At 36.4% G+C, this 16,162-nt stretch overlaps 1 protein-coding gene across 1 annotated transcript in view; it reads right to left on the reverse strand.

The window, feature by feature from the left end:
* NAV3 (neuron navigator 3) overlaps positions 1 to 16,162 on the reverse strand; it is a gene marked incomplete at its 3' end in the record, with an annotated part of 387,672 nt that overhangs the window by 67,493 nt on the left and 304,017 nt on the right. The window contains exons 18-20 of the mRNA XM_080811183.1: positions 14,641 to 14,801; positions 8,275 to 8,463; positions 4,810 to 4,862 (exon numbers count right to left, since the gene is read on the reverse strand). Of these exons, the coding sequence (XP_080667309.1) occupies positions 4,810 to 4,862; positions 8,275 to 8,463; positions 14,641 to 14,801 (403 nt within the window). The remainder of the gene's footprint in view (positions 1 to 4,809; positions 4,863 to 8,274; positions 8,464 to 14,640; positions 14,802 to 16,162) is intronic.

A 16,162-nucleotide genomic window follows, 5' to 3' on the forward strand; every position in this document is an offset into this window, starting at 1 on the left:
ATAATTTTAAGGTTTTAGATACAGTTTGTTTCTAAATCAGAAGTAGAGAACTCATTTTAAGATAGAAATTTCATCTTAAAGCAAAAGAAAGTTGGAAGTTGTTTGCCTTAAGACATATGGTACAATTATCTGTGACTATTTGTTTTCCCTAGAACTTCACATGTTTATTGCCACTATATTCTGCCCAAATCCTGCTCCAAGTCCTACCAGGATTATATAAAACTGATAATAAATAATTTGTATGTTTAAAAAAAAGCAATGTGTTCTACTTAACAAAAAAGTTAAGAAGATATCATATTTTCTCATTAAAATAGCCTCAAGTAAGTTATATAAGCTACTCATAAGCATAACCATTATATATTAATTCTATAGGTATTATATATAATAATGACTTTTCTTGTCACTGTGTTTTCAGAACTATCTTTTTCCTTAATCTTTGCCTCTGTTCATACCCTGTGGCTATTAATACTAGGTAAGGCGTTATCATCAAGTTGAAGCAGTGTGGCGGAATATTAACATTATATATCTTTCAGCAATTTAGGCTTGGGATTAATGATGATGGAATGTGATTACTTGCCATTTTTAAATGATGGTTTTGAACCAAGCTCAATGTCCTGAGGATGGTAGACAGTATAAAACATTTTGCCTAAATAAAAATACATCAGATGATTCTTTATTCCATAAACCATTAATTGACCATTCATTAACCCATTCAAAGCTACTAAAAAAAAAATTTCCTTCAGCATTAGCCGTGTATTAAGAAATATGTTAATGAACCAAATAGGGCCCCTGCTCTTATTACTATAAATTAGATTCCAAGTACAAAACAGATTCAATAAAGTTTTTAGTATATAATCAGTCAGAAAGAACCTATTTACTGCAAGGATCAAAGGGCCAGGAATATAAAGAATAAAAAAAGAGCTCTAGAATTAAAAAGAAAAATCACACAGCCTTCCTCAGCCTATTTTCCCCACTTTTCATAGAGATATGGATAATAAGGAGTAGGTCTTTCCTATGAGAAAAGCAACAGCACAGTCATAACTAAGAACCCAAACTGAGTAAGAAAAGAAGAGGCGGCAGAGGCAGGAACCAGCCTGAGAAGACAGGCCAACACCTAAAGGGGGTGATGCCAAGTGACGGTAAACCTGGAGGAATTTAACCTCAGTGTTGCTCCATATTCTGATTACATTAAAAGAATTTAGCAATTTGCATTTTTAGATAAAAGCTCCAGATTTCACAGTGTTGGCTTGGATTTAAACACAAGCACACAAACTCTTAAGTTTGCCAAAGGTAACAACTTGGCAGATGAAATTAGGCCTGTGATTTCCAACCAATATGCAAATTCCTGCAATCTTTCTGTTCAGAATTCTGTAAGGTGATATACTCAACTTTATAACAAGATACTCCAGAAAATTTACCTAACTCTTAATGACAGAAGCTTTAAAAGATCTACAGGGGAAGAGTCCTTCCAATGAGATTTGTTAGATTGATGAGTTTATAGGTAAATGTTCTTTGCAACAAGCCATCGTAATTAGTTTTATTATTGCTAAGTGAAAATACATACAGCAAATATATAATTCTATAAGCTATATACATGATGTTAGAGTAAACAAGGTTCATACTCATGGTTCATGAAAACAGTATTTTGCCTAATAAGAGCAGATAGAGCTTAATATTCTTTTTTTTTAAATTTAGAATGTTATTAAGTTCAAAATTGTTTTTAAGATTTTATTTAATTTATTTGTCGGTATGAGAGAGAGGGCACACAAGCAGGGGGAGGGACAGGCAGAGGGAGAAGCAGGTTCCCCACTGAGCAAGGAGCCTGGTGGGCTTGATCCCAAGACTCTGGGATCATGACCTAAATCAAAGGTAGATACTAGCCGACTGAGCCAGCCAGGCATCCTAAGCCTAATATTCTTCTTTGAACCAAAAGATAAAAAAAAAGGACTTTTTCTCCCCACAAACACTTAAATTATTTTATGAAAGAACGCCATGCACAGTTGTGTTAGCTATATACTGCATAACTTCAAAAGAAGCAATTCACATAGACTATGATATAAACAGTGCTCTTAGAGCCATGTAGGACACCATAATTTTTATAATTTATGGTATACAATATTTATTTCTTATAATTTTTAATAATTATTTTAATTTATAATATTAATTTTTATAATTATGGTATACAATATTCCTGGTCTTCTCTAATAATTATGTGAGACCCACGGGATAGATGGGATAGATCTGGCGGTTGTTTTCTAATTTTATTTTACAGGTATAGTCCAGAGAAACTTAGCAGTCTGCCTGATGTCACACAACAGCCACTGATAGAGTTAGGCAAGAATGCAAATCAAATGAATCTTGATCCACAGTCCTTAAAGGCGTGAAAAATAATGATAAAATTGCCTTTTGTCTTCATGGTTTGAAAAGTACTTTCACAGATATTTTCTCATTGCCAGTGGAATCTCAGTGCATGATAACGGGGGATGGAAGTCAAAATGACTCCTCATTATCTCTGATTTTTCTCTTTATCAGTCTTCCAAATACGCATTTATTTTAATTGTTTAACTCTAGATTATTTATGAATTCAAGAATATAATTTCTATCATTTTCTGTACAACTATTTGAATTCCCTAATATCCTAAAAATCACCTTCTCATGTGGCTTGATCACCTAATCCATTCTTTTCACATGTAACACAAGGGTATTTTCATTTCTAAATTTTGGCATAAACGTATACATATATAATCAATTTATTTTAATCTCTGTTCCCATTTTGTATCATACTGATCCTACAATATTTCTCATTTATACTTTCTGATTGACATCTGCTCTTATTTATTTATTTATTGGGGGGGGGGAGAAAATCTTTTTTTTTTTTTTAAGACTTTTATTTATTTGCCAGAGAGAGACACAGAGAGAGAGGGAACACAAACGGAGTGGGAGAGGGAGGAGCAGGCTTCCCACTGAGCAGAGAGCCCAATTTGGGCTCAATCCCAGGATGCTGGGGTTGTGAAGAAGGCAGACGCTTAATAACTGAGCCACCCAGGTGCCCCAAGGAAGAGAAACAATCTCAAAAGGCTCCATTCCCAGCATGGAACCCAATGAGGGGCTCAATCTCACAATCCTGAGATCATGACCGGAGCCAAAACCAAGAGTCAGATGGTTTTTACAGTTTCTACAGTTTTTTAAACATCCCTCCTCTGTTCCCTATAAACCTGCAATATCCAATATAGTAGCTACTAGGCACATGTGCCTATTTAAAATTAAATTAATGAAACTTAAAAATTCAGTTCCTCCGTCACACCAGAGACACTGCAAATACTCAACAGCCACATGTGGCCAGAGGTTACTGTATTAGACAGTGCAATGACAGAGCATTTTTATTATCACAAAATTTTCTAGTGGACTCTGGTTACATACTAATTGGCCATTTGTCTTCCCTTAACCCATGCTCCTTTTCTTCCTGAGTTTTTCTCAGGCCAAATAAAGGTAATTTTATCCAAATACTATTTTTGCACGTATTTAAAATATTTAATCAATCTGCATCTTTTTAAAAAAAATTATTTACTCATTTTAGAGGGAGAAAGAGCACGAGTGGAGGGGAGAGGCAGAGGGGAAAGCAGACTCCTCACTGCGCAGGGAGCCTGACATGGAGCTTGATCCCAGGACCCTGAGATCATGACCTGAGCCAAAGGCCAAAGCTTCACCCTCTGAGCCACTCAGGCGCCCCTCAAGCTGCATCTTTTGATGTTAAGCAGAGACTTCAACCACAATGGTTTAAGTCAGAGCACATGCCCCAACAAGCAGTGGCTTTGGGCCAGTTAGGAGGGACACTCAGTATTAACACATTTCTTTTATCTGTTTTTTTCCAAAACATTTCACCTTTCTCACTTCTTATCCATTTGCCAAAGCAGCAAATTTAAATAACAATTGTGATTTTTTCATTTATAGAGTGTAATTGGCAAATTAAAAGGAGAAATGATGAGAAAAATATTGTCTTTCCCAACAGTAGTCTGATCTTGAGTAACTATCCAAAGCAGTAACTATGCAAGATGAGCTTCTAAAAGGAGGGCCCTAACATTGAAACCCAATGACATGAGTAAAACAATTAGTATTACCCGTCACGCTTAATTGGTCAGTGACAGCAAAGACTGAACTTTTTATGAACCTTTCAGTACTGGACTAAGGATTATTCACTGTGCTCAAGTCCCAATGAAATTCAGTAAACTAAATAGATCTCACTCTTGGGATGCCTGAGTGGCTTAGTCAGTTAAGCATCTGCCTTCGGCTTAGACCATGATCCCAGGGTCCTGGGATCGAGTCCTGCTTCAGGCTCCTTGCTCAGTGGGGAACCTGCCTCTCCCTCTGCCCGCTGCTCCCCCTGCTTGTGCTCTCTCTGACAAATAAATAAAATCTTTAAAATAAATAAATAGACATCACTCTTACAGAGAAAATACCATAGGACCATCACCAGTCAGAGATCTGAACAAGGAAAACTAGTCAGCATCACAAATTTATGGTACAGCCCAGTACATGGGTTCAGGGATTCCCAGTCATACCCCAATAGGTGTTACAAGATTCAGTTTTTCATGCACTCACTGATTTTCCTAAGTACACAAAAGTCAAATGAAGGCATATCTAAGTGGGCCAAAGAGGAACTGGCCCAGCGGCTCCTGTCAGTGGATGGGATATGAGGTCGCTCAGCACAGACCCTCATCTCACCGTGTAACTTCTGTGTCAATATCAATCTACTGAATCATCTGTGTCCTTGGAAACAGTAGAAGCTTTCTTTTCACAGCGGATACTTACTGTTGAGTAAAGGGAAGACGTGCTGGAGACCAGTGATAATGAAGAACCATGAACTGGAAAAAGCAAAAAAGAATAAGAGGTGATATGATGAAGTCAGCTCAGAACCAGCAGATCTTTGCTGGAGAGTGGAGAATAGGAGGCGGGGAAGTAAAATAATGACAGCTAGATCTAAGAACCGGAGGGCAATTCTGCTGTTATTTTTTCGAGGTCAAAATGTTGAGACATGGGAAGGTCCCACAACTGTCCCCCTAAAATACCTCCTTCATCACGTTAGAGAGGATTGGACAAACACAAGCCCTTTGAGAAGACTGTGGGTTTATTTAAAGTTATAGTAAACTTCCACAGAATAAATTACCAGAAAATCATGGAAATCTAAAATAAAGTTGCCAAAAACTTTTAAACTTAAAAAAAAAAAAAGCTTTATGTGTTTTATTTATTTATTTCATTTGTACACAACAGAGATCCATTTTCACTGTTTTCACTGTATGCTTTCAGGGGAATAAGCATTTTATTGAACTTGCTATTTCAACATTATCTGTGATGAGTTGATTATGCTCTTTTAAATGGAAAATTATTGTTTCTTTTGTACGTCTAATCATAGAAAAAATGCTTATTTCAAGGTGGTGTCTCACTGAAATTAAGAATGGAAATTGCATACTGTCTTTTACTGAGGTATACCAAAATACCATTTTAAACAATTGATAGACTGTTTTATATTTCTGCACATCTGATGTGTTAAGCCCAAAGGGCAGTAAAAGTGTGCTTAATTATATTTGTAGAAAAGTCCTTCCTCTTTTCACTGTGGGGTAAAGTTATTTCTGAATATTCATCCATTCAACAAACATTAGTTGGGCCCACCCAACGTGACAGGCCCTTCCTAGTTTCTGGGACTATAAAAATGATGACACAATCCTAGGAGCTTAAAAAAAAAGTAGAAAGGCATACAACTAAGAAGATGATTACAATACAGTAAAAAATACTCTCTAGTACTGCAAGGGTATGTGAGAGATGCTCACAAGCTGGTCTGGAGGCGACTGGGAAAACTGTGTAGGATTGTGGCAGTGTGTCTCAAAAGATAGGGATGACTTTGAGGGACACCAGGAAGAACCTCTTTAAAACTGACTTAATATAAACATGTGGTCAAAAGAGTAATGAAGGACAACTCCCAGATATCTTGCTCAAGCAACTACCACTACTCCCTGTGAGGTGGGCAAAATGTTAGTCATCTAAAGAACACAATACAAATACAATTCCACATTCTTTCAACCTCCAACAACAGTATGCACTAAGTATGCACCAGACTGCACTAAGATTTTTGGCATGGTGTGCAGAAGGCAGGTGGACAATGAATCGGGAGATCCCATTTCTGGTCTGTTGCTGCTACTTGCTATTTATGGGTCTATAACCTCCTAGTGTGTGGCTGTTTCTTTATCTTCACGGTGATCATTGAGCAGAGAGGGCATCAGTAAAGCCCCTTCTACCTCACTAGTTCAATAATCCCTTGATTGTAGACCACAATGTAAGAATTAAAATAGTTCAGTGTTCAGTGTTCAGTGTATGGGCATCAGAAAGCCATCTTGCCCACTCAGGCTGGTGTTCAGTAATTGAGATTATTTAAACCTCGTACACAGAAGGCCAGACTTTCCCAAGCATATGAAGAGCATTCCATCTGTAAACGAGGCACTCTAGAAGAGCCATCAGTATGCATAGCAAATTATTTTTACGGTATTATAAGATGCCAGTCTGTGAAGAGAGTGATAGAACCGTCTCAAAAAAGCCATGACTTTACATTTCCAATTAGTTCAATTTTGTCCATCTAGTCTGCCACAATCAGTAGACTCCCAGGGTGTAATCTACTGTCATGATGAACACAGTCGTTCAGTTAATATCCCAAAAGGTAGTGGCAATGATGGTCAACCGATCTAGTGTCAGCAGATTAAATGGACAGCAGTGGCCTGAAAACATGAAATCAATGTTCATAGCTATCTAAACTTTTAATCAGAAGAGCCTTTAAGAAAGTAGAAGGAGAAAGTGAAAGGAACAGAACTACTCCCTCATTTCATTTTCATGACAAACCTGTGAGATTACAGATGCAGGAATCAGCACTGACTGATAAAAGTTAAGAAATTGGCCAAAGTTTAGACCACAAATAAATGGATGATCAGAGGCTTAAAACTTGATATATTTCAGGATCTGGAGTCCTTTCTTTTATACATAATCATTAAAGACTAGGATAGTTGGCTGATTTCATGTTTGATTTTGTTCTTTTTTAAAATTTAATTTAATTTTATTTAAATTCAATTAATATATAATGTATTATTAGTTTCAGAGGTAGAGGTCAGTGATTCTTCAGTTTTATATAACACTCAGTGCTCATTACATGATGTGCCCTCCTTAATGCCCCTCACCCAGTTACCCCATCCCCTTCAGCAGCTGTTTGTTTCCTATGGTTAAAAGTCTCTTACGGTTTTTCTCCCTCTCTTATTATGTCTTGTTTTATTTTTCCCGCCCTTCTCCTATGCTTCTCTGGTTTGTTTCTAAAATTCCACATATGAGTGAGATCATATGATAATTATCTTCCTTCGATTGGCTTATTTTGCTTAGCTTAATACGCGCTAGTTTCATCCACACCCTTGCAGATGGCAAGAAATTGCACTCCTGGGTATTTACCCCAAAGATAAAAATGTCTGATTTTATTCTGATCAATTTAAACTTTTATGTTTACCTTTACTTTATTCTTAGCTGATAGGCTTTACAGTATATGTGCCACAATTTTTCTTTATGGATACTTTTAAAAATCATTCATTAAATCGAAGAGGAAAATCTCCCAAATATTAATTATCAAATTTCACACCTGCAGTTATACAGTTTAAAAAATTACATACATTTGAACATCAATTAAGTCTCCTGAGTTTTTCGAATAGAACTATTATAAAGTATTCACGTAGAACCTTATTACATTGGATAAGAAAATGAAACTTAGAAGGCAAAAAGTAGACATGATATGAATTCTAATATGATATGATAACAAGAACCAACACCAGAGGGAGTTTCTGAGAATACAAGCTGGCAATGTGTGGTAGTTTCATAAGGTAATTTTTCTGATTTATGTATCTTTATGATTCTTTAACCGAGATGTCAAACAAAACACTGGCTCTGATATTGGACACACCAGAGCAAACCGTCTCTAAAATAATGAGGATTTCTGTATGAGAACAGCGGATTTGTTCTGAACTGTTCTATAACCAAGTATTAATCTACACAATTTCTGGCATATTTCCAAATGCATAAAGAAACAGAAGGTAATGCAGACTAAAACCTCTTCAAGCTTCAGGGCTCCCTAAATGAGAGTTACACTTACTCATTTATTTACTCTACAGGAATCCTTGTGATGGCGACTGATGTGACAGTTTTCATCTTTGAGTTAAATAAAGGAACTCCATCTTTATTTCCCCCTACGCCTACCTTCTTCCATGCTGTCTCGGAATGAGCCTGAATGACTGATGGCACGTGGCCTTTCTTCCAGAGACGTGGCACTCCCACAAAGCTGGGAGTCATCGTAGAGATCGAAGGAAGAGTCTTGGGCTGGGATGCTATTTGAACGCATCATGCTGGGCCCAGGAAGGTTAAATTGAGACAGATTGGTCGGGCTCACTGAAAAACAAAGCACACATAGACTCATTATTCTGGGGCTTGGATGATGAAAACAGTCGGCTGCTGGAAAATGAGAATGTGATCCCAATTCTACGGAAACGTGAATTTAATGGGTGTCTCTATTGAAGGTAGGCTGACAGTCTGCCCCTGAAATGTTCAAGAACAGTTTTAGGAGAGTCCCTCTTTTCTCTAACACTTTCAAGGCCAGCAGTATGTCTATTTCTAAAGCAATATTAAACAAAGATGCCAAGCAACCTCTATTGTTCATGCCAGAAATACAACAGCATGGTATATCCTGCTGGAGATTATGAAGAAAAGATTGCCTGCGTAGACTCTGTAGGTTTCTTTTCAAGAAGAATGCACCTCTTTAATGGAAAAAACAAAATCAAAAAGAAAACACAAGAAACCTAAATGTCCCACGAAGACCCTTTTGAAGCTTCCAGACAAAGACTTTCATCGTTGTGAGTTCTGAATTTTATGTAAGTCCATGGTCAGCACCATCATTATTATCAGAGTTAGTTATAAAAGAAGAATATGAAATTTTTCTTTAAATGAAATGTAATATATGTGGTTTATAGCTCAACGTCAGGTTAATTACACTGAACTCTTCTACTGCATCTAAGACCAGAGTCCCAGAGGGAAGACTGTCTAATGTCACAAACCTGTTGTGTTTCCCAAGCAGTACCTCATGTTCATAATTTGAAACAAGAATTTATTTACTTAGGGTTCATTGCCAAAGAGTTCTAATAACACTCAGCTTTTTAGGCCAACTGATAATTATGAATTTAAAGAAAGATGTGGCTGACTGAAAGTACACCTGCTTCAGAAGCAATACCATCTTAAAATGTGGAACAAAAGCAAAGCACAAAATTGAGAAAGATATGTATCACAAATGTTCATATTTAAGAAAAGTAAGTTGTTACAGAAATGTGAGGAGGCAGGCAGGAACCTCTTATGCCATCACAAAACCTGTGGGTACTTTCAAAAACTTGGGGAATGCATGTCACTGGTTTAGAATGAGTGATTATCCTTTCAAAATTTGCTATTTTTTTCTTTGACATGGGAATTACATTTCTTTTTAATATAATGACTGGCTTTCAAAACAATGTAAAATAAGAGGCATATATACTGTGAGGCAAATGAAAGGGAATATCTTCTATTTTCCAGACACTATGCTGGATGTTTTATAGGTTTTGATGAATTCACACACAGAACAACACTCTGATAGCGCGGTTGTAGATTGGAATGAAAAAAAGGACAAGGGGCACCTGGGTGGCTCAGTGGGTTAAAGCCTATGCCTTCAACTCGGGTCATGATCCCAGTGTCCTGGGATCTGAGCCCCGCATCGGGCTCTCTGCTAGGTGGGGACCCTGCTTCCCCATACCTTTCTCTCTGCCTGCCTCTCTGCCTGCCTGTGATCTCTCTGTCAAATAAATAAATGAAATCTTAAAAAAAGAAAAAATAAATTTAAAAAAATTTTTAAAAAGGACAAGAAAAAGGAAAGAAATGCAAGATTTAGAATTATATCTGTGTGTGCATATATGAAATACAATAAAAGATGAAAGAAATTGTGGATGTGTAAACTAGGCAATCTGTTGGAAGGAAGAAAACCCGGAGGGAAGGATAGAAAGAAGAAAAGAAGGGAGGGTGAGGAAGAGAGAGGGAGAGTGAGGGGAGTGAGGGGAGTGGGGGGAGAGATGGGAAAGATGGGAGAGTGAAGAGAGGAAGGGAGAGAGGGGGAGAGTGAGGAGAGAGAGAGAGAGAGAGAGCTAGGGGAGAGAGTGGGAGGGAGGGAGAGAGACATCTTTCAGGTACATTCCGTCAGCCAGCATTGACTAGTTCAATTTGATTGCTAACCAACTGCCAGAAGATATACCGAAGGACATTCTAGACTTGAATGTTTATGTTTAGAGCACCTGGATTAGAGTAAATCATCCTATTCTATGTCCACAGTATGGACTGTCTCTTTGCTAAATGAATGGCGTATTCAACACATTTGTAAATGTATTATGTTAATATGTATCTAGAAGTTAGAAGGTCATTTCACTCACTATTTGGCTTTTCATAATGGTTGCAGATTTATCCAAGTAAATAGTCCTTTTATAATTTCAAAACATGTGACTTAAATCATCCAAGAAATAATGAGGATTAGGGTGATTTTTTTTTTTTTTTTTGGACAGAGAGAGAGAGATCACAAGTAGGCAGAGCAGCAGGTGGGGGGTTGGGGAGCAGGCTCCCTGCTGAGCAGAGAGACTGATGCAGGGCTCAATCTCATGACCCTGAGATCATGACCTGAGCCAAAGGCAGAGGCTTATCCTACTTAGCCACCCAGAGGCCCCATTAGGGTGAATTTTAAAGTGAAGAGTTTGCATTTACAAACAGTTTTCATAGCTTCTCCATTGAAACTACATCCATGCTATTTAAGAATGTTCAGTTATGTTAATGTCTATGACAGTTCTGCTTTTTGGGGTCAGTGGTTGAATAGAAAGATATATTTGGCATGGCCCTAACTTCAACAATGGCTACTAGCAGAGGTGACTGAAAGGAAGAAAAATTATACAACAGAGGACAAAAATATGATGGACAAAGAATTTCTGCAATGGTACACAAATTAGCACAGGGATTCTATACTGGCTTTGCTTTCCATTTGCTTCAGGCAAATGTCTCAATCTCTACCCTTCAGTTTCATCATGAATTACAATTTTTTGAAACGGCAGAATAAATGACCTCCGGACTCATTCAAAGCTTAGAGACACAGCAAAATTTCTAAAAATGAGAGATAAAGATATGACCATGTATTAGGAAAAAGGGGTCTGCTGACTTTGTCTTAAATTATATTTCAGAGCAAAGACCCTGTTTTTATTAAATTAAATGTTGATTTTGGGGATTTGGGAAGAATGGACCCGATAGAAATATGGAGTGGGTTTTTAAATACCTCAGGTCTCTCTTTGCTACTATATCTAGACATGTTAGCTAGTGAGTTTATGACATTGTTTTAAAATAAGAATATTCACATGGAACCTTTTTTTAACTTATTTTGTGGAATCTGGGACTATCACTAGAAACTAGGTAGCACTCAAGAAAATTTGATTTTTTTAAAAGAGGAAGTTCAAAAGTGTGATATATCTAGATTCAGTAGTTTCTGTCATGGGAGGGTTTAGAGAAGAAGCTAGAGATATCATAAGTATTTAACTAGTAGTTGAATAATTGAACCAGAGGTAGGTGTCTCCCGTCTCTGAGATTCTATTCTTTCATGAATATAGAAGAAGAGGGTTAATTCTCAATAGCTTGAAAGGTGAATATGGAGAGAGGAGTAGGAGGGCACTCAAGGTGGAGGAACACTTGGGCGCAAAAACACAGAAATTTCTTCATAAAGTTGTTTAAACAATACTCTGTATGCAAGAGGATCCAACAAATATATAGAACTCCTAGGTGAGAGGCTGACAGTAATACTTTTACGTACTAACCCTTACAGCAAGGAGAAAATGAAGCTGAGGAACTGTCACTCATGGGAAGGTGACAATAAGTCTCAGCCAGTTATAAGATGCCTCACGAAGACTATGACCAACAGTAAACAAAATTTCAAACAAAGATGTATTTTATTTACATAAGTTATGTTCTGATTTGCTTTCTTGAGTAGAATGGTTCTATTGCAGGGATCATACCTACCCCAAGAACTACACACAAACCACAGTTTACTCATGCTACTCTACCAATAATGAGGTAACTGAAGTGATCTTAAGTTTCTGTTCATTATATAGGACTTTTTACAGTAATATTTCTAAAAATTTTATGTATTAACATATTATAATAAGGAAAAAGGATAAAGAAAACACACCTATTGTAATTACTACTAAGTAATCACTTGCTGATCATTCAGAAGAGATAATGATCAAATTGAAGACAAATGATGACCAAAGTGAACTGCAAGACAATGCTATCCATACTCATTAAAAAATTCTATGATACGTTTTTAAAATTTAATAATAAAATAATCTTTAGTTATGATTACAGTTTAATAGTACCAACTGTCTTACCTAGTAAATATAAATTCTGGTGATCTGGAAATCAATAAAAAGTGTGTTTTTTTGTTTTTTTTTTTTAAGATTTATTTGAGAGAGAGTGAGCTAGCACATGAGTGAGGGGAGGGGCACAGGGAGAGGGAGAGAGAATCCTAAGCAGACTCTGTGCTGAGTGTGGAGCCCCATACAGGTCTTGATTTCATGACCCTGAGGTCATGACCTGAGCTGAAACCAAGAGTCTGATGCCCAAATGAGCCACCCAGGTGCCCTGCAATAAAAAATAAATTTCATGTTTTTAAAATGGGTCATTTTTTCTTTAAAATAACACAGTATAGAGATCTCAGAACACCTGATTTTAAGCCATGTATGCTTATAAAATTTGGATGAGCACATGAGAATGTATTGACATGTATGGGAAGGTCTTCCTTTCTAAGTCCCAATGGGTAAAAATGTTGATAATGATGGTAGAGGCAGTAAGACCAATTTGAATTATACTGCTATTTTCTGATAACATAAGGCATGGTTTCTGATAAAAATGATGAGGTAACAAGGTCTTTTAAGTCTTATACTCTCTTGGTACACATAAATCAGTCTCAGTACACATAAATCAGTCCCCCATAATAAAACCTAGGTATTTTGGATCCATTTCACAGATGAGGAAATTGACTTTGCCAAGGTCAGACATAGTAAGTGGTGAGCATTTTTTTTCCAAATAATAATGGAACAGATGGATTTAATCAAAACAATATAAATGAGAAAATAGTGGGGGTAAGAATTCAGTTAGTCAAATTAATGTCAGGTATTGAAAAGATTGACAGGAGACAGAGGGTATCTAGCAAACTCATCACTCCAAGTGGTTTGGTTTTGTTTCAAATGCTGCATAAAATTAGAGTTAATTTCATATTCTTATGAGTTTATAAAAAACATTTTCCATTTAGTTTTTGAAGTTAAAATTTTAAGCTTCTTGCTATGTTTTATAATTACAATTATAAGTAAAGGCTATATCATCTGTTTTCATTATGAGGCAAATAAGTGTCTCCCTGTGAAGGTGTAGCAGCAAAAACTTGGTATTTAATAGGAATTCATTAGCTCATATGGACCCATGACCAAAATAACTGTTTTCTATTGCCAAAGCTTTATTCTGTAAAGCAGGAAGAATTACAAGAGAAAAGAAAGAGCTGAGTGTCCTTTAGGATTGAAAAAGTTGAAAAGCCCAAACTATTCAAGAATTTGGACAACTGGTGGGTCTATTACTAGAAAAATGGTTGAAGCAAAATAATAATAATAATGAGACTACTTTATATGTGATTTTATAGAATAGAAATCTAATTTTAAAAGCATTGGATCTATTAAATTAGAACTGGCATGTTTAGACTTCTTTCATTACTTTGTCACTCTTCCCTATGTTTTCTGTGACATTTATACAAATGATTTTATACTTCATACAAATGATGTTAAGCACAAAGTAATGCAATGGCTAAATTTGTCACTTTTTTTCCTTGTACTTATCAAAAAATGTTCACAGGGAATATTCACATTCATTTTAATGAGAGTTTTGAAATGCTATTCATTTTGATTACCTGTAAAAAAGTAATCTTAGAGTCACAGAGTTACTTTTTCCTTCTTCTTAATTATTTATATTTTGTTTTTCTACAAAAGTATGATGAATTTTGTTAAGGATTTAAAAAAAATTAAGCTAATTTTTTCTTAAATGTTTTTAAAAACAAGCAAATTTGCTTGTTTTTAAGCAAAAAACAAGAAGATGTTCTGCTGTTTTTTAAGAGGACTCTGAGAAAAACCCCTAAACTTGAAGTCAGGTGTTCTGGGATCAATTACTGCCTCTGCCCCTTATGAATGGTGAGACCTTTTTGTGAGTGAAATGACCTCTCTCTGCCTCTGGATCCTAGACTGTAAAATCACAGCAGTAGTACCAATGTCAAATCGTTGCTCATTGTAACGAGCAATAAACTGCATAACCTTTGGAAAGTGTTTTGTGACTAGCCAGCCATCAAACAAATGAAAGGTACTCTTAAGGTGTCTTTATCTTTTCCTTAAGTGAACATGTTTTATAACATGTTTTATGGAGAGATCGCAGTGCTCCTGTGAGGGCAGATGGTCAAAGGAACAAGATGAAATGGTGTTTAGAATATTTTACCCAAGTTGGAAAAGTGGTATTTTCCTGTGGCAGAAGATGACATGGCGGAAGGGGAGAGCAGAGGGGACTGGTTGCCAGCATCCTGCAGCCCTCCGGTGGAATGGGAGCGCAGCCACTCCTTGCCCTCTTCTTGGTTGGCCTGCCGAGATGATGGGGTGTATCTGCAAAACAGCACAGCTAAGACACTGAAGCACATCTACAGGGGCAAGGCAATACCAGGACAAGGAAACAATCGAGAGGAGCTTACTATTCAGACTGAACAACATTCTCAAACAGATTGAATCTAATTATAATTGCTTAGTTCTTCCAGATGATCTGACACCATCTGTGTGAATCTCACAGGGAAAAAAAATAAAGGATTTTGAAAGGAAAATTATGCTTCTGTGAGATATGTAGTTGAAAATCATAAGCAATGAGCAGACAGCCAAGTTAATTGAGAAGGACTCAAAAGCACAGTGCTTGGAAGGATGTGAAGAGGGTGAAAGCACAGACTAAATATGGTAGACAGTGCTAGGCCAGGAGCCAAGGGAACTGGAGTGATGGCCACAGAAAGGCATAGGAAATGGAACACAAATTGACAGATCTTTTTCGGAAAAAAAAAAAAAAAAAAGGAAAACATTAAAAAATACCACATTTATTTGGTTAAAATGGCACTTGACATTATGTCTAGATTTTTTTTTAAAAAAAAAGGAAAAAAATGGGCTCATTTTAGTAGAAAATAAATTTCTGAAACAAAATCTTGAAATGGAATAATTGCAAGCTGTTTCCTATTATTAAGGGACTGGCGAGAAAAAGGATAACAGGGAAAGACCTATTTGGCCAGTGCTCATTTTCACCAGAGTAAGTAAATTCTTAACATCAAAGAACAGTTGACTCATTAAGTTCAGATATGTTATACCTCTATTAGTCATTCATTTTAATCCTCTCCTCAGATTAAATTGTATAGTAAAGGAAGGCCATGGATTAAATTTTCATTTTAGTTTTTATGATGAACTGAATGATGACTCTGAGATTATTATGTTATCCTAGACTAATTCATTATCTAAATGGACTAGCACTCCTGAAAAACCGAAATGAAAACTCTTGAGTTTTTACCAAAAGGATTCTTTAAAAATTCATACCTTAATTATAGTATTTGTCCTCTGATGATGAAAATATATTTTCTTTGATTCAAATTAGAGCATCCTTCAACCTTTCAACATTAACTGGCCACATCTGTAGACTATATGGGTTGAGGTTTTGCAAGCATATGCCTCCAAGATGCAAACGTTAGGGAAGTTAATTTTATTTTAATTTATAGAAGTGAGTTCTGAAATCTACCAAAAATTGCTGCTCCCCAAATAATGACATTAGACTGGATTTAATTTACTTATTAGTCTTGACCCCTACCGGTATCTCTAACCAGAGGCTTATCTCACCAACTCCTTAGGCCAGAGAAAATGTTAGGATTAAAATTGATGCCATCCTCAATGGCAGATACCTCATTGCAAACAAAGAAAGAAAGAGGGAGAGAGACTGCACA

Source organism: Martes martes (genome assembly GCF_963455335.1).
Source record: "Martes martes genome assembly, chromosome: 8".
Lineage (NCBI taxonomy): Eukaryota > Metazoa > Chordata > Mammalia > Carnivora > Mustelidae > Martes > Martes martes.